Source organism: Zingiber officinale, chromosome 5B, assembly GCF_018446385.1.
Source record: "Zingiber officinale cultivar Zhangliang chromosome 5B, Zo_v1.1, whole genome shotgun sequence".
Classification (NCBI taxonomy): domain Eukaryota; kingdom Viridiplantae; phylum Streptophyta; class Magnoliopsida; order Zingiberales; family Zingiberaceae; genus Zingiber; species Zingiber officinale.
The window spans coordinates 81,405,012-81,427,378 of NC_055995.1; the positions used below are offsets into that span (position 1 = coordinate 81,405,012).

The window sequence follows — 22,367 nt, forward strand, 5'->3', positions numbered from 1 at the left end:
GAATACATGACAAAAGCACAGGCAACAACACCATGGCTTGGCAATAGTATTCAGACAATGCAGCAGTTTTTTTTTTCATGTTTTTCTGGGAATTAATAATAACCAAGCGACAAGCAATGGTGAGAATCAAAGTGGCTAAAACTTCTATTTAAGCTCCATCTGGCTGGATGAAGGGGTTTTGAATTTCCTCTGTTCCGTCAGTTGGTGACACAAGCATTACAGCAGTTCCCCTACATATCTGCATACAAATACACCAATCAACCCTGTTGGAAATGATCATTTTTTCAGCCATCATAAAAAAATTTAAAAACTTGATTAAAAAAACATACTATAAGGCCAAGACGTCTAGTCTGGTCTGTAGTCTTCAGTGGATCATCAGGATCTGCAAGCATTGGATGGAAGTTACGAGCAATGCCTCGTACAGAATAAGAATATTGTCGGCTTTATTAGCTTATTAAACTAACTAAATCGACGTCCATGCTGAATTTCTGAGTTCATCCTTTAGGTCCTATAAATTCCTTAGGCACCATGAAGAAAAGGACTCAGAATTAGCAACATGACAATACAATTCAAAGTCTGCATGCATTATAAAAATGATTTGTTTTAAAACATTGATGGCATACTAGAATCGGGTTGAAGTATATGAAGCCGTCAAAGGAGAAATTCATATGTAAATTAATAGCAAAAACAATTCAGTTAATCAGGGCAAACACTAATCATAGACAACTTTTGGAAAGTAGTTACCTCTAAGAAACTCTATAGCTTCATCTAGCACCAAGTTAAGCAGCTGATCGTAGCCTTTTAGAGTCCCCATCACTGGATCAAGACATTACGTGTTAAGCAAATTTATATTGGTTACAAGTGAGGTAGTAAGTACCTCAAAGTCCTCAACTGGAAACTCCAGAAATTAGAACAACAAGGAGAATGCATAAGAAGCTCAAAACTTTTATGGGCCAAATTAGCAAAAATTACAATGAAAGACGCGCTCAGATAGCTCACTAAAGATAAGATCATTTCAAAGAATTTAAGTCAAGATTAAATTTTAAGTTGTAACCTAGTTTACATAACAATTTAAGGTGAAAGCCGTGTTACCTCAACCTAAACATCATTCTAATCCCCGAAGTCTTAGTACAAGCCCTTAGGATATTTACCCAGAGCATGCAAAACCGGACATCACTATCAAGTGTTTTAATCTCTGCTGCTGGAAGACATCCCTTGCGAATAAATCCTCATGAATCGTCATTGAAAGACCTCTTTTGCTCCTTTGTTTGTCCTTTTTCTTGTTTATTTTGGCCTCGCCAATAAGATCATTGCCATTGTGTAGGCATATCAAACTTTAATAGATTGGGTTGATGAATTTGAAAAACGAGATGGTATATGTAAGTCCATTTTTGATACATTATGTCACACAGTATTATCAATTAACTAACATTAACAAGGGTATGGCCTATAAATGCACCCTTATATTGTCAAGTTTGTATCCTGCATGTGTTATGGAGTGTCTTGACCACATGATGCATACATTTAATTCTTAAAACATAGTGATAAACCATCTACTTCTTGACTTTTTGATTTATTTATTTTTATTGCTTGCTTCACATATCAACTTGAAACTTATACACAGTAAACAGGAGACAACTATACCACGTAGATGAGTATCATTGAGTAAACATATCTAGCCACCATCACATGACCCAGGGACTAAGACTACCATGAGACATTAGGCACCCGATAAGAGTTTTGAGGAAAGAACTAAATTCATGTAATAGTTGAAAAGATCAAAGTCTAGCACACATGAAAATTAAAGTAACCAACCTTGTCTTCCTCCTGTTAGCTTGACTTGGACACCCTTGTCAATGAACTTTGCCAAATCTAGAACTGTTTCCTTCCTGCCTGACTAAACAAGTAAACAGAAAGCATTAGATGGAGACACAACACCATCATTTCTTTGCAGCAGAGAGGAGAATGATACTTTTCAATAGTGGAAAATATTTGTCATGCATACAATGATATTTTTTAATTCAATAAAATCTGAGTCATTGGTGCTGAAAGGGCTGCAGGAGCTCTGGCATGGACAAAATGTGGGATTGCAGAAGAAAGAGGAAAAGAGAAGAGGAAAGGAATCAAGTTGTACCAAGATAAAAATTAAAGAGTTAGTCAAAGATGTTGGCTAGGCATTTTGAATGGCCAAACTTGAGTGTTTACGAAACTTATGAATGAAATTCAATAAAAAAACATGTATAAAAATATAAGACACCCTATTATGTTGTGTGATTTAAAGCATTAATCCAATACATTTATTTGCACAGAATTGGTTTTAAAAGATGTTTCATTATGTTGGACAATGATGTGGATGGCCGAGGTGGACGCCTTTGTTGAACATTGCTATAGTTGAAAGCAAATTAATTACTACCTAATTAGCTATTAGAAATAAATTAACTATTGCCTAATTAGTAGAAAATAAATAATAACCTAATTTAACTACTGCTATAGTAGAAAACAAATAATGACCTAATTAGCTTTTCTATTTTTGATTCCTTGTTTTCCTTTATGGTTGGTCTTTCCTAATCTTGTCATGTTTGACTCCTTATATAAGGAGTGTCATTATTAATAAAGGAGGGGAGAAAAATTGAGCAATTAGGACTCTATCTAGGACGAGTCTTCCCCCTTGAGTGATTTGGACTCTGTCTAGGATGAGTCTTTTTCCTCCTCCCTTTCCTCCTTACGTGTTGCATGACCAAATACGGATCCGGATCTCGACCTGTGACTCGATCCTATACTCGGGACCATATCAACTTGGTATCAGATCCGGTCATGGGTGACACGGATCCTATCACATCCAAACTCGAGGCCTTCATGGAAAGATTGATGTCACAACAATAAGTTTTCATGGAACAGATCACTTCCCGCCAGCAAGGACTAAAGGAGCAGATTGCCGAGATTTCTCGTACTGTTCAAGATGCTAGATGACGACCTTTGCACACTACAGACAGCCCTTCTAAAGGCTCAGAGGCCAGACCTAAACTGCCAACCAGCAGCACCATGGCTTCGCGATACTCAAAGATGGAGTTCCCCACCTATTCTCGAGAAGGGGATCCGCTGAGCTGGGTTAAAAAGTGCAAAAAATTCTTTACCAACCAAAGGACCACAGAGGCTGATAAGGTTGGCCTTGCTGCCTTCCACTTGGTAGGGCAGGTAGAGCAAGAAGAGCCAGAGATGACTTGGAAGCAGTTCAGAGACCACTGTCATATCCGCTTTGGCCCGCCCCTAAACAACAACCCTTTGGGAGAGCTAGCAAATCTGAAGCAGATAGGCTCTGTAGAAGACTACCAGCGCCAATTTCAATCTCACCTCGCTCGGACCTCGGACCTCCGACCACAACAACAAGTTGACTTATTCACTGCAGGGCTAGTCGAAGATCTCCGTATCGACATCGAACTGCAGAAGCCTGAAAACCTAGGCATTGCAATGAATATGGCCAGGGCACTAGAACGGAAGCAGTGCTTCCATCAAGGAGGGGGGCTGCTGCGCACGAATTGGCGGGACCACAACCAAGCTCAACACCAGCAGTGGAGGCCTTCCTTTGGCGAAGACCAGGACCTCGGACATCAGCAAGGAGACTCCACCTGTTTTATTTTTCAAGCGTCTAACTCGCGCCGAGATGGCAGAATGGAGAGCCAAGGGCCTTTGTTTTAACTGTGATGAATCCTACTCCACGGGTCACAAGTGTAAACGCTTGTTTTGGATTGAAGTGTCTGATGATGACAGGGAAGGTGAGGAAGAGGGGGAAGTGAATTCAGAAATTTCCCTTCATGTTATTAGCGGCGTTATACCCCGCTTTCGAGCTTGAGGACAAGCTCAGTATCGAGGAGGGGACTGATGATGTGGACGTCGAGGTGAACGCCTTTGTTGAACATCGCTATAGTTGGAAGCAAATTAATTACTACCTAATTAGCCATTAGAAATAAATTAGCTATTGCCTAATTAGTAGAAAATAAATAATGACCTAATTTAACTACTACTATAGTAGAAAACAAATAATGACCTAATTAGTTTTTCTATTTTTGATTCCTTGTTTTCCTTTATGGTTAGTCTTTCCTAATCTTGTCATGTTTGACTAATTATATAAGGAGTGTCAGTATTAATAAAGGAGGGGAGAAAAATTGAGCAATTAGGACTCTGTCTAGGACGAGTCTTCCCCCTTGAGTGATTTGGACTCTGTCTAGGACGAGTCTTTTTCCTCCTCCCTTTCCCCCTTACGTGTTGCATGACCAAGTACGGATCCGGATCTCGACCTGTGACTCGATTCTATACTCGGGACCATATTAGACAACTAGAAATTAAAGAAGCCAAAGAGAAACATGTAACTCATGTTTGGAGAACTAGGAAGATGCATATTGTTAACATAGCAAATGATTACCATTGCAGAATTTCATCAACAAAATGATTGGAGAAATAAGCAACAGCTACAACAAGATATTCTTACCATCTTATACTACAAAATTCCAGCAATCTCAATGAAGCTCAACGAGTAACTTGCTGGAAACCAGTCAACCACCTGGATAAAAGTTAGTAATCTATAGTAAGTTCAACAAGTAAAATTACTAAGCATGGAACCCTAACCCTATTCTGAAAGTAAATAGAAGAAGTAACCAAGGGCATCAATATTTGTAATTAACATGAAGAAAAATAAATAGAAAAAGTTTTTGCTGGTAAATTAAGCACAGAAAAAGAAAAAAAGTAAAAGTCCAAGTTAACTCTTTATGAAAAAGAGATCGATTTCATTGGTTAGCTATTATGCCTAGTAGAAATGAGAATTGAACTATGGTCCTTAATTATCAGAACTGAACTGGCATCAAACTAGCAAAGTCTACCAAATGAATGGCCAATTAGAATGAATTTTATTAAAATGTGCTAAGTAAAAATTGTTATACACAAACTTTGCTAAAAGCATATAATATTTCCTTCAAATATCTACTTAAAAATATTTTTATAAAATAACATCCTATGAAAGTATTACTTTATACTAAAAGTATAGAAATATCTACTAATCAGCCAAGAAAACCAATAATGCACAAGGACCAAGCTCGTATACATCCTCCCTCTCCATTGATTTAATCTCAAACTCCTAGGTTCACATCATTGACTGAATCATAGAATCTTGCTGATTTAAATCTTACAAACAAAACAAAAACAAAAAGTAGTAAAATGAAAAAAATTTTAGAATAGAAGGAATGATCAAGTGATCTTGATGGAAGTAAGAACAAACTGCTTCTATTATACACCAGATCAAGCGGAGAGCAGGATCAACAGAACTCTCATATCCAACAAATAGCATGGCCTCCATGTAACAAGAGACTAGAGGCCTAATTCATCGAGTGAAAGTACTTCACTCCCAAGCTAGCAAGAGCTACCAGCCATATAATTGATTACAATACCATTCCAATCAACCGCAAGTTAAACAACCAAACAACATATGTGAGATTCTATGTTAGGACACAAGGAGGCCAGGAATCAGAAAAATAGAGCGTGATTACCAAACACAGCCTAAACTCATAGTCACCGACATGATTTCTGTATGAACAAGGAAATAAAATCATTAACTGCTAATGGTACTGAGATTATGCTACCAGCCAAAGACTTACAGCACCCACGAAAGAACATTCAGTATGTTGTGTTAAGTCTTATGTCCACTGTGTCCTAACTTAAGGTAACTAGTCTTAACTATTTGTTATCAAAAAGTTTATTAACGCTAGCAACAATAAAGAAGTAAATGCCATACATCAAGAACAGATAAACAACTAGATTAACTTACATTATTGTATATAACAATACTGCACATAATACAAGAAATGTTACAAGCAATGTAACAAAATAATACCTCAAATAATCCACATGAAATAATCACTGGTATGATTTGCTAAGCACAGGCAATAAGATAACACAAGCAGGACTAGTCGTGGCAAGTCAAAGTTCCCCACACAAGAATTGGTAGACCAAACTCAACTCTAAGCACACAAAATTACTATCACACGTCGTCCTTTAGGAAACACAAGATCACCAGAAGCAACAACGTTACTTACACTGGTAACCCACTAGAAAATCCCAATACTGCAGCAGGTACAAGAATTCACGTCGCAGTCGTCGAACCTCGTGAACTCGAGCTGCGACGCTGCTTCTGGAGCGAGCGAGCACGGCGAGGGGTGAGGCGTGCTACTGATCACACGGGGGAAGAGGAGCAGCACTATGGGTTTGCCGCTGCCGGAGATGGTAGGTAGGCAGCAGTGACGCCCGGAACCCTGAAACACAGGCCTGCTTCGTCAGAGATTGAGAGACGAATGGGGTAAAGTTGTGGGGGAAGGGCTCAACGATCGGCGAACCCTAATTTACTTTCTGCGGAAACCAAACCGGTTCAATATTCAATCGTTGTGACAAAAGATGACTACGCTCGACTCAGCATCCGGTTAATCCATGATAATATATAAAAAATAATAATCCTAATTAATTTTATTGATTATCTCTAAGGTGATTGTTCTGATCCCATGAAAATTTTCCATCGAATAATTAGGATTCGAACCACGGACATTTAGGTATCCTATCACGGTACCATGCCCCGGGATAATCCGTAACAACATAAGGTTCAAGATTCAATCGTGTTAGAGAAACGGTAAAGTAGAGAAAAATCTCCAATCATAACTTGAATTTTGCATGTAATCTTCACTCATAAAAAACTTTGTTTCCACTCCCTCATGCAAAGTTTTGTTTGCTTCAACTCCTTCATGCAAATATTATGACCTAATTGCCCCTCAAATTTTTTAGGTACAAAAGGTCCAAAAATAAGTATAATTCCTCTTAAATTCAACACTTTACATTAGAATCGAGTATATTTTCTATTAAATTGAGCATATTTTTTTTCCTGTTTTAATATAATTCCTCCTAAATTCAGCATATATAAAAAGAAAATCTAGTATATTTTCTATCTAATTGAGTATCATTTAAAGAAAATCTAGTATATTTTCTATCCAATTGAGTATCATTTAAAGAAAATCTAGTATATTCAAGTATATTTTCTATTAAAATTGTCCTTCATATTTTTTAGGTATAAATAGTCTAAAAATAAGTATAATTCCTATTAAATTTAGTATTTTAAACTAGAATCGAGTATATTTTCTATTAAATTGAGTACGACGTTTTTCCTATTTAATATAATTCCTCCTAAATTCAATACAATTTGAAAAAAATCTAGTATATTTTTCATCCAATTGAGTATCATTTAAAGAAAATCTAGTATATTTTTTATCCAATTGAGTACCATTTAAAGTAAATCTAGTATATTTTCCATCCAATTGAGGTGGAAAAAAAATCGTACTCAATTTGATAGAAAATATACTAAATTCTAGTTTAATGTACTGAATTTAAGAGGATTTATACTTATTTTTAGATTTTTTATACTTAAAATATCAGGGACAATTAGGTAAGTATATTAGACTAGAGAGTGAAAACAAATTTTTTTTTTCAGGAATGTATGTAAAGTTATGTTTGTCGATGGGACTGCATGTAAATTTACCATTAGAGAAAATAGGTGGAGCACCGGAGCTTGTCCATTCAGAGTAGCTACACTATCTGAAAAAGAGTGAAGTACGAGAGAAAGGTTTTACTCGAAAACTGACTAGAACAACCATCCAACCCTATTAATCCAATACATTAGACATATGAATATTGGAGGGAGTGAAAATCATCTGATTGATCGAATTAATTTATCTTAAAATTTTAATTTGGTTAATTTAAAAAATTATTTTTTTAAAAAAATCTTAACATCATTTTAATATACTGGAACCGGTCTCAATCATAAAATCCAAAATTTGATTAAATCCAACCGTCAATAGTCAATTATTAATCAACAAATCAAAAACTCAAAAATCGATTGATGTAATCAACTGACGTGACAGAAAACCGATCAAAGTAATCATATTGTACTTTAGCATGGTTATTAATTGACACAATCATAGTTCTTACTCGATAAGAAACCAACTAATAACAACCTTTCATTTAGCAAAGTCATATCTCTATCCACATTAACATTACAAACACAACGCCAAGTGTAGAACAAGTAAAATCAAATCTATAGCTGAAGTCGGAGGGTCAACCAGCCTTCGCATCAACAATTAACAACGTTAATAAACAGTACCGAAAAGAATGACTTGGAAACATGAACTATGTTGAGAATATTACACCACTTCTTGTTCTTGCGCGAGAGTGCCATGGGAAGATACTGACTGTGTCGATACGATCATGGAAATGGACCGATGGGGAATTGCTCGGCTAGCTTCGCTCTTAGATCCTTTCTCAAGATTTTTCCAGAAGGGGCCTTTGGAATGACTTCTGTGAAGAAAACTTTGTTGATTCTCTTGTAGAAAACCACCTGGTCACAGATCAAACTTTGAATTTACAATGTCAAAGCTTAAGGAAATGACCTTGAGCATTTCAGTTTCCTCACAATTAACATCAAAATGGTTTTCAGGCTTCCAAAGCTTGCCAAATGCAAAATCTTTCTACTATATCAAAATTATGCATAGGTTTCTACTACATTCAATTGGACTTGACATTTTAGACGAGATTCATATCACAACAAATCAGCTCTACTAGGTTCATGACTTAAATTATCTCATAAATGGATGATAAATGGATGTCGCATTCGCTGGCTATGAAACTTTTTCTTCGTGAGGTTAGTACTGACCCATGCGCTCAGTATGAAAGTTTTCTTTAGTCTTCTTTTTCATTGAAGCCACATAGTTATGAATCGATAGCTCTCCAAAGTAAATCATTAATTTTCCCCATATTTGAAGCTGGTTGTAGGAGTTTTTAGACATACATTACTGATTATGAATTCATTGTGCAAGATTTTACCTGTCTTGAGATGTACTGCTTGATTTCGTCCTCAGTGATTTTTGATCCATTGGACCGCACAACAAAGGCAACAGGGACTTCCCCAGCAGCTTCATCTTTCATCCTGCAAAATCAAGAGCTAATTCATGCATTGCATACTTTTGAGGTTACAGTGAGAATCACTCAAGGTAATTCACTAGATAATGTAACCGGTGTTGTTTGTGTTGTAAGAGACTCACGGAACTACAGCAGCATCAGAGATGTTAGGGTGCATAACAAGTAGTGCTTCAAGCTCAGCTGGGGCTACCTGAAAGCCTTTGAATTTGATGATCTCCTTGAGCCTGTCGACGATGAACACCTCATCGTCGTTATCAACATAGCCTACATCTCCGGTGTGCAGCCATCCATCCTCATCTATGATGTTCCTTGTGGCCTCTGGATCATTGATGTAGCCTGCAAAAATTACTGCATCAGTAATCTTTTGTCGATTAATTAAAAACCACAATTCAAACAATTGAGACAACTTGCAAGCCTCAGTACTTTCTCGCTGTTTGAGAAGCACATGTTTAAGAGCCAGTTTGAGAGGGACGAATTTATTGTCTTCATCAAAGCTACAAAATGGACAAGCTGCTAACCATGATGTGACCTTGATCTAAGTTATCGTAGAACTCTTGTCAACTAAGACACTACACCAAACAAACATCTTTTAATTGGACATCTGAGACACTACACCAAACAAACATCTTTTAATTGGACATCTGCTTTTAACTCTTTGATGGGAAATAGAAGCAGTAGGATTAGGCAAATTCACCACGTTTTAGTATTGTTATGCTCCAGTGAGCCTAACATAATTTGCAACATAGTGCCAAGATTTAGAGCACATTTTTAAGTGCGTAAATTATTTTTGGCTTTATGGCTTTAGCACGAGTCAAAATACAGGTTTGCAGCATCAAGAATGGTAAAAAGGGATTTATGGGACACTAGAACTTACAACTTGAGTCCAAAATTTAAAAGACAATAAACTTGATGGTGGATTGAGAAAAGAAATTAAACTCACGCATGATTCGATAAATCTTAGAGATTGGAGCATGATATGACAAAAACTGAATATAAAGGGCGTGGCATGATTTACTAAATTGAACTCATTAGATTTGATTAATCTAAAAAGTTGCCAATAGCATGTATCCTTGTTTCTTTTGGATTTTTGGTATTTATTTACCTTCGATCCCCAAAAGAACCAAATTTTGACAAGAAAAGAAAGTTAAATCATTGCTATCTTCAAAGAATTATAAGTTATTAAAACTAGGCACTCCAAATTATATAATTTTTGTATACTTCTTTGATGAATCCTGAGTAATAGATCAATCAATAATGGCAGAAATGCAGACTTGAGGATAAAACATTTTGAATCGGCTAAGGGAGGCATGCATATAGCGTGCTTACCTTTCATAATTTGGGCACCTCTGATGCAGATCTCACCACGCTGGTTCCGGCCTAACACAGCACCCGTCTCTGGGTTAATTATCTTCATCTCAGCGTTCCTCACTACCGTGCCACAGGCACCGGACTTCACCTCGAATGGCGCCTTTGCAAATGCCAAGCACATAGACAGCACTGGTCCAGCTTCTGTCATCCCGTAACCCTGTCACATTTGAAGCAAATTAACTTGTTACATCCGGCCTTAACCTTATGCTGAAGCAAAGCAGGAACTGCACATTGTCATTTACTCCCATTCAAGAATCAAATGAAGCCACTTCAATTGTCAGAATGAGCTATTTTCTTACTATTTGTTCTATCTACAAAATAAGCATCAATTCTGTTCTTCAGCATGGGGAAGTGGGAACAGCAAATTAAATTTGTCAGAGAAGACTGACACATCGCACGTTACTAGCAAATGCTTTGACACATCTAAATGAATCACTCATACAGAGTCCTCAAATGCCTCGCTCAGATGGATCTATGCCTGATTAGATAAGGAAAGAACACAAGGATGTTCATAATTGTGTTGGAATGATGCCGAGAGATGCATGTGCAGATGGCACTTTGGTATCGATAATTAGTTGGAATTCGAGGGATAAAATTTGGCAATGACTTAGCAGGAGAGCAAGGCATCGAAAAAGGTGTTGCAGAACTTCCCTTTCTTATACTAACAACCTACCAAACAGCTGAAATCGAGGAAACAGGAGTGACCAAGCGTGTTGTGTAGTCTAGAGGAAGAGGGGAAGGCCTCACCTGGCCCAGCAGAGCATTGGGAAGCTTAGCCATGAATTTGTCCTCAAGCTCCTTGCCCATGGGAGCAGCCCCGGACATGACCATCCGTATTGACGAGAGGTCGAAGCTGTCGACGAGTGGGCTCTTCACGAACTCCAGCACGATGGGCGGAACAAAGGGCGCAATTGTCACTCTGAAGCGTTGGATCAGGTCAAGGAGCTGCCCGACCTCGAACCGCCGCATGATGAGGATGGAGGCGCCGACGCGGAGGCAGCAAAGGAGGACGGAGTTGAGAGAATAGATGTGGAAAAGGGGCAGGACGCAGAGGATGACGTCATCCGGGTGGAAATACAGATTGGGATTTTCGCCATCCATCTGCTGGGCCACGCTGGTGATCAGGCTCCGGTGAGTCAGCATCACGCCCTTGGGAAGCCCGGTGGTGCCCGACGAGTAGGGCAGCGCGACCACATCGTCCGGATCGAACTCGACTGCCGGCATCGCACCGGGGTCCGCCGCCAGGAGGTCGGCGAAGGCGCGACAACCTTCCGGGGCGGGGCCGTCGCCGACGGTCACGATAGTGACGCCGCGCTCCGCGGCTAAATGCCGGATCTTATCCACGTAGCAGGATTCGGTGATGATAAGGCGGGCGCCGGCGCCTTCCGCTTGTTTCTGGATCTCGCCGGAAGTGTAGAAAGGGTTAGCCGTGGTGGCGGCGGCTCCGCCAAACGATGCGGCGAGGAACGCGATGACGAATTCAGGTGAGTTGCGGAGGAGGATCATGAACACGTCGCCCCGCCGGATCCCGACGCTGTAAAGCCCCGCCGCAAATCGGCGTGCGGAGGCTTCCACTTCGGAGTAGGTTAACACAGCGCCAGTCGCGCCGTCGATGACGCACGGCCGGTCGGCGAATTGGTCTAGTCGCTCGAAGCAGTAAGTGTGGAGCGGGATGTCGTTGATGATCTCGATGTCCGGAAGCTTGGATCGAAAAATGGTCTCCTTCGGCGGCGCAATTGAACCCATCCCGATCAGTAGATTTCTCTCCGTTCCACTGCTCTCTCCTCTCTCTCTCTCTCTCTCTCTCTCTCTCTCTCCCCTCTATCTCTCTCTCTCTGCCGTGAAGAAAGAAGAAGAATGGGAGGAGGAGAGGCAATAATATACAGGTGTTGCCGTGAGGGGACCAGGAGTTGGTAAGGCCATCGGCTCGGCTAATCGGCTTCAGTCAAGGCGAATTGTTGACTTACGAAACGAATCAAGCCATTGCAGTCGCGCCACGTGAGCAGGAGTTGAGCGGCTCAGTTATGTTGACGACCGGTCTTACCTACTACTTGACCGGGCGAAACCGGCTCGGTCGAGCCGCGACTCGGTTTCGTTTTATGATGAGGTGCACGTGACGGAGAGGTTAACATGGCTTTCGACGTTGCGATCTCACCTAACGCCGCAGTGACAGCGGGGAGAAGCGTATTGCGACTGAGTTGACTATTTATAACCGTTGATGGTTGATCTGACGGTCATTTTTGCTGTAGTTAGGTGCGGCGGGTGGCCGTTCAAGAATATGGAAATTTCATTTAACCCTGTTTAGAAACTTCAACTTACTCTCAATAATTAAATAAATTACATTTTACTCCCTGATGAATCTATATGGAAAACATGAACATTTATTTTGATATATTAAATTATTATTACTATTATTATAATAATAATAATGATGAACAACATTTTAGCAGCTTCACTAATAAAGAAACTCATTATGACAGTGTAAGACTTTGATACATTTTATTTTTATAATTTATAAATTTATTTGTAAACTCTGACCAGGCAAATTAAAAGGGCATTAATGGAGGACTGACACAGCAGGAGTTTGTTAATAGCCACTATAACGAACCCAAGTCAACACAAGAAGATGAAGTATTGGGTTGGTAATATTCCAATATCTCAGCCAATATGGGATCCAACTCAATAGTTGATTTGGAAATTTAACAATGTTTAAGTAGATCATTAACTTTGCAGTGATCTTGAGTTGACTTCTTCTCCAGCTCAAAGTCAACCCACCAATGGTAACACGATGGAGAAGTCATGAAAAGGCCTTACAAGCAATTGAATATCATTGGGTTTTGGTGGTGTGAACACTTCTTACAACATCTTTAACTGGAAAATTTCGGCAATATTATTAGCATTGATAAATATATTATTTTGATGTGAAACAAAAGAATGCTTTAAAGAATGTTATCAGGAATGTAAGCAAATTCTGTTGAGTTGATCATGACTATATTTAAATTTATTCATTTATTTATTGAAAATCTTAGCTTGAGATGTTTATCAAGCTAGAGACATTATCCTTTTCTCATCTTATTGTTTCTTTCAAAGAACTTTGAAGTTTTCATGTCAAATTGTTGTGTTTGATCTTCTCTCTTTTTAGACTTATTTAGTAAAATGGAGACTTAGTTAACTTAATCTCGTTTATATTGATCTTCCTGAATTAATATGTGTATTTAAGAACACATAAAACTTATTAAGCATCTTTAAAATGTTTTAAATAGATAACTTTGTATTAAAAACATCATCATGCTGATCCAATACAATCTTCTTGAGAAAGCAGAAACATGTTATTTGATGATTGATAAAGAGCTGCAAAGTAAAAGAAACTACAATGGTTTTAACAAGAAAATTCCCACATCAACAGAGATTTGTGTTTATGTTTATGTTTATGTTTATTAGGGTCTAAAAGAATGTTATCTACAACTTGATGAGAGCTTCAATTAACAAGAGAAATATCAAATATCCTTCTATAGGGTGTGGCAAACCACTAGGAATCATGTTCAAGGAGTAGGAGTAACAGAGGCTTTACAGATGGGGCACCAATTCTTTAACCGAAGCCACTGGTCGATGCATTGAATATGGTAGAAATGCTCACAAACCAACGAGCCAATCTCATCCTCAGCAACCCATTCTTCCTGGAGAAATTCAAAGATTCAATACTTCAAAAGGTAGCAAAACAGGAATCTGATTGAGTGTCAATACATGTGGAAGTTAACTACTGAGCTGGAAATTAGAAAACTTCAGGAGGCAAAACCACTGTTGAGAGTGTGTATTCAGTGTCAAGTAATCACTTTATGACCTATATACCTGGCATATGCTGCATTTGGTGTCACCTTCATTAGAGCGAGAGAAGCCAGAGATCGGAGAAGTGGGCACATAGTTGCTTCTGTTCAAACATTTAGACACAGCTTCCTCTGTAAGGGCTGTGCTCACTGTACCCATTTCCTCGCCCAGTGCTAACAATTCCTGTTTGAGGAATAAAAATTCCTGAGACATTCAGCTGGAATCACTGCATTAATAAATTTTAGAAGACTGAAATGCATATCAATGCATGACTCCACTTTGTGTTGATTGCAGTTGAGTGAGCATTGAAATTTATCAGTAGTTTATGACACTACATATAACTTAAAAGATAGAAGAAACCTCATATGTCATGCTATCGATATCCATCCTCATGTCACTGTATTGGTCGTTGATCAGGCCATCCAAAAATAGACGATTCTCAAGAAATGATAGTTGCTGCAAGGTCAACAAGTTGTGTTAATTGTATCTTAATACAGAATCGAAATAAAAAAGATTTCTCAGTAGTTTTTTATCTTTATGAAATAGATATTGTTCAACATTTCAGTGTAAATAAATTGTCAAATGTGCAGAATGCATACAACCTCCTCAAATGTCAATCCTTCGTGTTCAATCCTCTCAAGTTCCAGTAGCACCTGCATGGAGCCAAAATGAAATCTAAGAAAATTAGAGGGAATTATGATGACAAAGAGCGACTAGAGGCAATTCTCCACTTGTAAGACACGTAGGCTTAAGATTAGAATGAATAACTACTACAATAATAGAAGTTAGTGGTACCTCAGCAATACTTCTATTTAAGTGTGGATAACCATCATTATCTTCTGAAAAATCATCGAATCGGGACATGGCATCTCTTGATGATCTTGATGAACTTCGATGATCCAGCAGCAAGTTGAACTCATCTACTTGTCCTAAGGGCCTTGTTCGAGGAGTGCCACTAGATGCCTGCCTTGTTCTAACTGAGACAACACCCGTACTGGTAGATTGGCTTCTGGATCTTCTTGGGTTTTGATTAGAAGCTAAATTGTGTGGAAGACAATTAATGCTTGAAGAAACTGAACTTGTTGCAGTAACTGATGAATAAATGCTTTTGCCTCTGGAAGATAGGCTTCGACTTCCAAGGGATCTCCTCCTTAAGTCGTTTTCTCCCCTTCCATCTGCAAAATCAGCAGATGTAAAATTTGACAGGGAAAGATCAGAGGCATCTGCTTGTCTAAGATCATTCAAGCCATAATCCTCAGATCTGGATGACACATCTCGTTCAATGTGTGTAAGAGCCATGGGATTGTTTCCAGATGTATTTGAATTATCTTTGAAGTGAGATTTGGGCTGCCTAGCTGCCTCCTTAGATGCTCTAGAACTCAATTTTGATCTCACTTCTCGAGATGCATTTTCTGATAAGCGCTGCACCTTTGCTGGTTTAACTGTTGGTCTTAACGCTACAGACTTTGATTTTTCTTTCTTACCAAATCTTCTGTCAGAATCTGTATATTTGCGTCTGTTGCCATCGGCTTGTCTATCACTACTTTCCGCAGCATCTTCTTCATCCAATCTTTGTTTCAATCTTGGCTCTCTAAAAGCCACAGAAGACGATGACTTAGATGAGCTTGAGCGAATGAAATTTTTGTTGTCTTCTCCTACCTGGGTGCTTTGAACAGCATAGCGACTAGCACAACATCCTAACCGGTTACAGTACCGGATACTTCTATCATGGAACTTCTGTTCCCTAAAAGTTATGCTGCATCCACCTTTGCTGATGATTATTCCACTAGCAGTCTTTCTGCCCATCGAGTCCTCCATAGTATTGCATAAACACCTACTTGAGAAAAGATGAAAAGCAAATTTAAGTTCTTCAACAAGTGAAAACTTCTTTGTTTCTGAAGAAGATGATAACGGCAACCAAGAGAGACTAACCTAGAAAACAAACACATAATTTCAGTCAGCTCCTGTTTCTAAGTTGTGACTGAAATAAAAATAGCAAATAGCAGCAATGCAATGATAGAAACTAAAAACAAATAGAGAACTTATTTCCACTCTTTAAACTTTTCCAATTTCATTTTATCTATCATTGCCTGTATAGGGTTTAGGGTTTAGGGTTTAGGGTACTGATATAGTGCATCATTGATACTGTGGAGATACATATGCGCATATGAAATAAAGTCCATGGTTCATGGTTGGACTTACTCATTTTATCCTCTACGGTCCATTATATACTCAAGGAACTAATTGTTACTAAAAATTCTTAGCATGACATTAGAATGAAGAATCAAACAGTTTAGAAAATGAAGAAAAAGAACTATCGATAGATATGTAGCAATATCAGTGTTGTTGTCTTCTTACAAAGTGTGGTTACAAAGAGTATCTATGAATCTAACTAAACTAGCTCTCAACCGATAGTTACGATGAAAAAAATAGAAAAGACAGGGCCTTGACTATTTTCAGAGACATTATAAGGAAATAAGAGCTCTAATTTGTTGTTATTATACCACTCAATAGGGAACTCTAAAGATGCATAAGTTTGCAAAACTACTGAAAATCACGTTTCTAACTCTTATGTCTAAGCTAATAAACCAAGAGTGTGCTAAAATCACTTCCTAATGGATAAAAATAACTCAACTGAAGAATAAAAAATACCGAGATTACTGCCATGGAAATCAAAACATGGCCGACTTTGTCCATTGAAAGCCATACAGAAAGCAGAGATCGTCATTAATTACACGAATTGGACGTTCCATGGCTAAAATCAAAGTATCAAACTAAAGAATACTGAAAACAAGAAGGCAAGGCAATGAAAGAACACTGTAAGTAGGTGCTCTGAACACTAAACTATTCTCTTTTCAATAAGAACATGAAGAAGGCAATAGTTGTTTTCCGCAATCTTACTCAAGTGCAATAAAACAACTTCATCCTCTATATAATCCAGTTCTCCTACAACCAACGAACACATAACATAACATGTGGGATTCACCAAACCCACCAACAAAATCAACAAGAAATCGCACGATAATCAAAAAGCCAAATCAAATCACGCTTCAGAACAAAGCAATTCACCGAAGACCAGTTATCTTTCGTGAAAAACAAAACTCTTAGTGCAAACGAACAAAAAAACACAAAGCTCTTAAAATTCTCCATGGCTACAAGCCAATCCACTAGAACATAAACCAGAAACAACAAAATCACAGATTAAAGCCGAGAAGACGCCCGAAAACCATCCAAGATCAGAACTTTCTCATTTCATAGCGATCAAGATCGAAACTTTGAAGCTACTACTCGATCAATCTCCATCGCGAGGCCTGAAAAGATGCGAAGGGAGAGGCGTACCTTGTTTTGCTTCTCGGAACTTCGAAGGAGAGGCCAACAAAATCGCTCCACAAGAGGGAAGAGTTGAGGAAGGCGGCGGCGACGGAAGGGGAGGTTTTAATAAACCTAAAGCGGACGCCATCGGATTGGCACGGTCGCGATCGGGCAGCGCGTCAAAGAAACGAACGCCTTCCCGGTTCCGGCCCAGAGGGACGATCTGAGCCGTTGGGTCGGGGGGCCAGACGCGCGAAGGACGCATCGGACGGCGATGGGTGGCCTTTCGGTCGTTGTACCTGTTCCCTTCGAAATTTCTATTTCCTTTCAACAAAAATATATATATATATATATATATATATATATATGAATTACGAGCCGATACTGTGCATGGGCACAACGTTCTGTGATGAAGTTGATGGCCGGCTACGAAAGATTTTGTTTATGATTTCTTGAAAAGAGAGGTCCCATTTGGATGAATCAGTTGTGTTTGTTAAGTACACGGAACAAATTAACAATAATAATTAAGCTAATGATGGCTGGATAAAGAATGCATCGACATCATCATGTGGATCACTACTCGCTTGTCCGGCTTGCCAAATGGATATGATGGCAAGGAGTTGGAATGTTGGAATGGAGGAGAGACATAGCGGATCGGTATATATCTTCAAATTTTACCCGATAAGTGAATTAGAAGAAAAACTATCTACCTCCGAGATTAATTAAGTGAAATACACTCAAGCAGTAAATTTCTTAAGCACAAAGTCTACTTACTACATGGAGAGAATCACTTAATTGTTGTTTTTCAAAAGATTAAGGTATTAGAAAACACTCAATCTATAAAGTTAATTTCTTTATAATGCTATTCTATTGTAGCAATATGTAGCAAAGTAAGTTTGAAGAACATTTTGAAATGAACACATCAAGTATCAGTTCAATACAATTTTAATTAAATTGTGAATCTACTTGCTATAGTATTATTTTAATATTTTTAGCCCTGTGACAGATTGACGGAGGCACTGGACGAACATATTCATCTTTTGTCAACATTTTAATATTTTTATAAGTAAATAAATTCATTTAAATAATTAATCTATTTGTTATTAGTCCTCTAAATGTAGTCCAAGAAAAATAATTGAGCCTGGTGATCACTAAGTAAGTTCAACTTTTCAAAAGTAAAGATTACCTCAATGCTCTTCTTTCCTAACCAAAAAAGTATCAATGAGATCTTCCTCTTTAATTTCACCAGGATATGCATACTGGAAGATATAACAATTTCCGCTGTAGAATTTACACTGATCTGACGACGAAAGAAGATTCTTGTCCTTAACCATTTATGCACCAAACCTGTACGAACATCAGAGGGGAAAAAGGATGAAACGTTTAGCATATAGAGGAGTATGATCTGCAATAAACAAACAACTTCTGGTGGCTAAGAAATCAACAGCACTTGTAAATTGTCGGTGCAATCAATGCTGTTCTTCGCACAAATTAATAAAGAACATGGCTGCAGTGTGACTTCCAACTAACCTGGCTAGTATCTTTCCCAAGCTAATAGTGAATATCAGCCTGAAGAGAACCATTTTTAAGTGCAGTTGTCTGACGTGATAAAAACAAAAAAAAGCTTTGTTAATGATCATGTCCAGAATATGAGTCAGATAAAGGCTGACTGAGATAGCGTTTATATTGACGGAGAGACGATTTGGACACACCTAGTATATATGTACCGGAAAGACGGACTCCCATGTGGAGCTCAAGGATGGCGATGACGAGATCGGCGGTACTTAGGCTCTACACACACTCAGACATGCACACGGAACGTTAGAGGCCAGAGACCAGGGAAAAAGTCCCCGACGCAAATCCTACGACGCTCAAGTCAGATACTTTTCCCCCAGAAGAACAATGTACGAAGGAAAAAAGAACTGTAGAAGACGAGTGCGAATGTAAGTATACCTGCTTAAGGGAGAAGACTTCCCTTTTTATATGACAATGCGTACCTCTGGAGCCTAACCGATGTCAGAGAATGTCGGGTGATGGAGGACACATGGTGCCCTCTCATTGGTTGAAAGAAGGTCCCATTCTCAGGTAATGGCCGTGTCACGCCCCAGAGGAGTCCCTGTCCGAAGAAATTTCGGCAGCATCTCCCTTGTACGGCGGACAATCTGAAACTTTCTACATCTCCATATACCTTATCCATATGCGGCTGGAATAATAACAGAAAATAAAATACAACACACAGACATTCCACGCAGTTTAATAAGCAATGATAAGAAGACTCAAAATCCACCCTACTCAACTACACTCATAAAACACAAATCCGACGATAAGATCAATTTACCTCTTCTGCCGTCTAGGCAGGCATGTAGTAAAAGCAAAACCAAACCAAATCCATCGACATTACAAAATCCATACCATACCCATACCATCAAACAAAACAAATTTAGCATAGTCTATGTAAGAAAACCAAAAGACCAATAATATCCTCGAGGTCTGTAGGGACTAGCAACTGGAACTCTCTCCTGACAGCATCAACCTGAAAAAAAATAATAACAATGGAGGCGGGGTGAGTCCAACACTCAGCAGGTACAACTGATATGCAAAATAAGGAATATAACAACTAGCACTAATCATGCGTACAATCTCTTGATACAAGAAAGATAAAATGCAACTGAAGAATACAGGAGAAAACTGTACTAACCAGGACCAAGGTATAATGATAGCAGGTCGTCAGACCGAAAGTGTCATAATCCTGTATGCATGTTAATCATATGCATCCATATAAATGCAGCAAGTAAATGCAGCAAACACAAGCAATAAATGCATCATGCATATGATGCCAATGACATGGTCACCCCTGATGTCAGTCAGCCATCTCACACACAATGGTGAGTCCGAGTGGGTAGGGTTGTGACAACCGTGCACTCTGACATCACTGCCCCTGATGAGTGACCGAGCGGACGGGATGCTGTCGGAGTACACACATACTCCTACCGCGAAATAATAAATGGGGGAGCGCAATGCTCTCACCTCCCGGTACACGATGACGAGGAGGAATCTCTGTCGGCTACCACGCTGCGTCACACTACCCATGAGCGGACCAACGGAGCCAAACAAAGTCCAACTGTTTGCCGGCTACAACGCTGCTACACTAAACCAACGGAGCCAAACAGAGCGGAACTGTCTGCCGGCTACCACGTTGAGTCACCAGACCAACGGAGCCAAACAGCAGAACTGCCACACACCTGTCTGATATACCACTAACCCATGAGTGGTAGTGTGTACAGATACATGTAACTGGCGATGTGCTCAACAGTAATGGAGCAGACAATCGCACAGCATGCAATCATGCAAGATGATGCATGACACTAAACATGGCAATATCACAAATAGCATATCATGCTCCATACATAAATATAAAATGTGTACCACAAGACAATGTATCAAATGAAAGGTACACAAATAGATAGGGTATCAAATAAACCCTAGGTCCTGAACATAATGTATCATATGGTTGGGTCACTACCTAAAGCATGTATGATCAGGTAAATAATAACATACAGTGCATAATAAGTAAACAAGCAAACATGTGACAGATCATGTAGTGACCAACCGAAACAAATGGATAACACAATCATTGCTATATGTTAAACACATTATTATGCATATCAAAAGACATAAGTCAAAGTACCCGCCTCCAATAAGAAAGGATAGTATCCGGTCTAATTTCGACGTCGAGATACTCGTCTCGCGTCACAACCCTGAGTCACATATAAATAAATACATTTTATTTAGCTACAATTTACATAAATAGCTAAACAAAATTCTTAAAACTATTTAGGGCAAAACCCTAAACCAACCTCCTCGACCTGCCTAAATTAAATCCAAATTATACCTAATTCAATTCATACCTCTGATCAAGCTATACATGATCGTCTAACTACAAAACATATCAGGTCTCTACCCCTTACCTCGGTTCGCAGCCGTGCTTTGCACCGGAAATCCAAAGTTTACTGTTAGAATATTTCACAGCAAAGCCTTCCTCTTCCTCACAGCCCCTGAATGTTGATGCATAGCACACAACAACCTGCTGTAAATCCTTCCCTACGATTCAGTTTCAAGATGAAGTCACGATAGAGATTACAAATATATCAACAATAACCCAATCTTACCTCAACAGGAACCTAGGACACAGAGGAAGGGCTCGGCCAAACCTAAACTAGGGCACGGCACAGTAAGGGGAGAAGTGGTGCTCTGCCGGGGTGCTCTGCCGTGGGGAGGAAGCCGAAGCAGAAAGGGTGCCGCGACTAGCCGGGTCAAAGGCTCAGCGTTGACGGTGATCGGAGGTCTGCGTGGCAGAAAAGGGGTCGAGGCAGGCAGCAGCGCAAGAGGACACGGCGGTGAACACAAGCTAAGGCACAGGGGAGGTGTGACTGACGATTGGCGCCGTCGCTCGGCGGGGAAGCAGAATCGGGAGAAGAAGAAGAAGGGAAAAGGAATCATAAGAGAGGGGATCGCGGAAGAAAAGGAGAAGAGGAGACGGTGGCTTCGGCGCATAGAAGGTTATGGCAAGGCGCCGGGGAAGATGGCTCTCACGCGCGCGGGGAGGGAAGAAAAGGAACGGCACAGTAACGGGGGGAAAAAGAAATTAAATAAGAAAAGGAAATAAAACTTTTCCTCGTTAAAACGGGGTAGCCTAAACAGGCTTTTCCAGGCCCCGTTTTTATCCCGTTAACTCGTCCATACGAGCTCCGAAAAATTCCCAAAAATTCCAGAAAATTCTCCTATTATTATTCTCTATTTTCCGGTATTTTACATTCTCCCCCACTAATAAAAATTTGGTCCCCAAATATCATTATCTA

General features: G+C 39.3%; 3 protein-coding genes across 7 annotated transcripts; all 3 read right to left on the reverse strand.

Moving 5' to 3' along the window:
* Positions 1 to 20: 20 nt before the first annotated feature.
* Positions 21 to 6,393, reverse strand: LOC121984689 (sm-like protein LSM7). The gene is made up of 6 exons (XM_042537767.1): positions 6,084 to 6,393; positions 4,487 to 4,558; positions 1,816 to 1,897; positions 745 to 816; positions 330 to 382; positions 21 to 238 (listed from the first exon to the last, which is right to left on the reverse strand). Exons 2-6 carry the CDS (start codon positions 4,487 to 4,489, stop codon positions 149 to 151), a joined length of 300 nt encoding a protein of 99 aa, XP_042393701.1. The 5' UTR covers positions 4,490 to 4,558; positions 6,084 to 6,393; the 3' UTR covers positions 21 to 148.
* Positions 6,394 to 8,025: 1,632 nt separating this feature from the next.
* On the reverse strand, positions 8,026 to 12,238 carry LOC121984690 (4-coumarate-CoA ligase 1-like). The gene is made up of 5 exons (XM_042537768.1): positions 11,119 to 12,238; positions 10,330 to 10,528; positions 9,126 to 9,339; positions 8,908 to 9,010; positions 8,026 to 8,422 (listed from the first exon to the last, which is right to left on the reverse strand). The coding sequence occupies exons 1-5, from the start codon at positions 12,115 to 12,117 to the stop codon at positions 8,291 to 8,293; spliced, it is 1,647 nt and encodes a 548-aa protein (XP_042393702.1). The 5' UTR covers positions 12,118 to 12,238; the 3' UTR covers positions 8,026 to 8,290.
* Positions 12,239 to 13,622: 1,384 nt separating this feature from the next.
* On the reverse strand, positions 13,623 to 17,684 carry LOC121984691 (E3 ubiquitin-protein ligase MBR1-like). Of its 5 annotated transcripts, XM_042537772.1 has the most exons (7): positions 17,536 to 17,684; positions 15,856 to 16,030; positions 14,992 to 15,787; positions 14,799 to 14,849; positions 14,557 to 14,652; positions 14,221 to 14,379; positions 13,623 to 14,048 (listed from the first exon to the last, which is right to left on the reverse strand). In XM_042537772.1, exons 2-7 carry the CDS (start codon positions 15,873 to 15,875, stop codon positions 13,914 to 13,916), a joined length of 1,257 nt encoding a protein of 418 aa, XP_042393706.1. In that variant the 5' UTR covers positions 15,876 to 16,030; positions 17,536 to 17,684; the 3' UTR covers positions 13,623 to 13,913. The 5 variants fall into 5 exon arrangements, with proteins under 5 accessions (XP_042393706.1, XP_042393703.1, XP_042393704.1 ...); XM_042537769.1 differs by having other exon boundaries at positions 14,992 to 16,030; XM_042537770.1 differs by having other exon boundaries at positions 14,992 to 16,033; positions 17,536 to 17,682.
* Between the last annotated feature and the right edge of the window lie 4,683 nt (positions 17,685 to 22,367).

Bases quoted from the DNA above. Each gene is read 5' to 3' on its own strand.
- LOC121984689 (XM_042537767.1), bottom strand. The intron at 383-744 runs GTAACTACTTTC...CAATGCTTGCAG, and splicing joins AGCTATAGAGTTTCTTAGAG to ATCCTGATGATCCACTGAAG. The intron at 239-329 runs GTATGTTTTTTT...ATTTGTATGCAG, and splicing joins CTAGACGTCTTGGCCTTATA to ATATGTAGGGGAACTGCTGT.
- LOC121984690 (XM_042537768.1), bottom strand. From the start codon at position 12,117: ATGGGTTCAATTGCGCCGCCGAAGGAGACCATTTTTCGATCCAAGCTT. The intron at 10,529-11,118 runs GTGAGGCCTTCC...CAAATGTGACAG, and splicing joins CCAATGCTCTGCTGGGCCAG to GGTTACGGGATGACAGAAGC. The intron at 8,423-8,907 runs GTAAAATCTTGC...ATCTGTGACCAG, and splicing joins AGCAGTACATCTCAAGACAG to GTGGTTTTCTACAAGAGAAT.
- LOC121984691 (XM_042537769.1), bottom strand. From the start codon at position 16,014: ATGGAGGACTCGATGGGCAGAAAGACTGCTAGTGGAATAATCATCAGC. The intron at 14,850-14,991 runs GTACCACTAACT...GGCTCCATGCAG, and splicing joins TAAATAGAAGTATTGCTGAG to GTGCTACTGGAACTTGAGAG. The intron at 14,049-14,220 runs GTATATAGGTCA...GAATTTCTCCAG, and splicing joins CCAAATGCAGCATATGCCAG to GAAGAATGGGTTGCTGAGGA.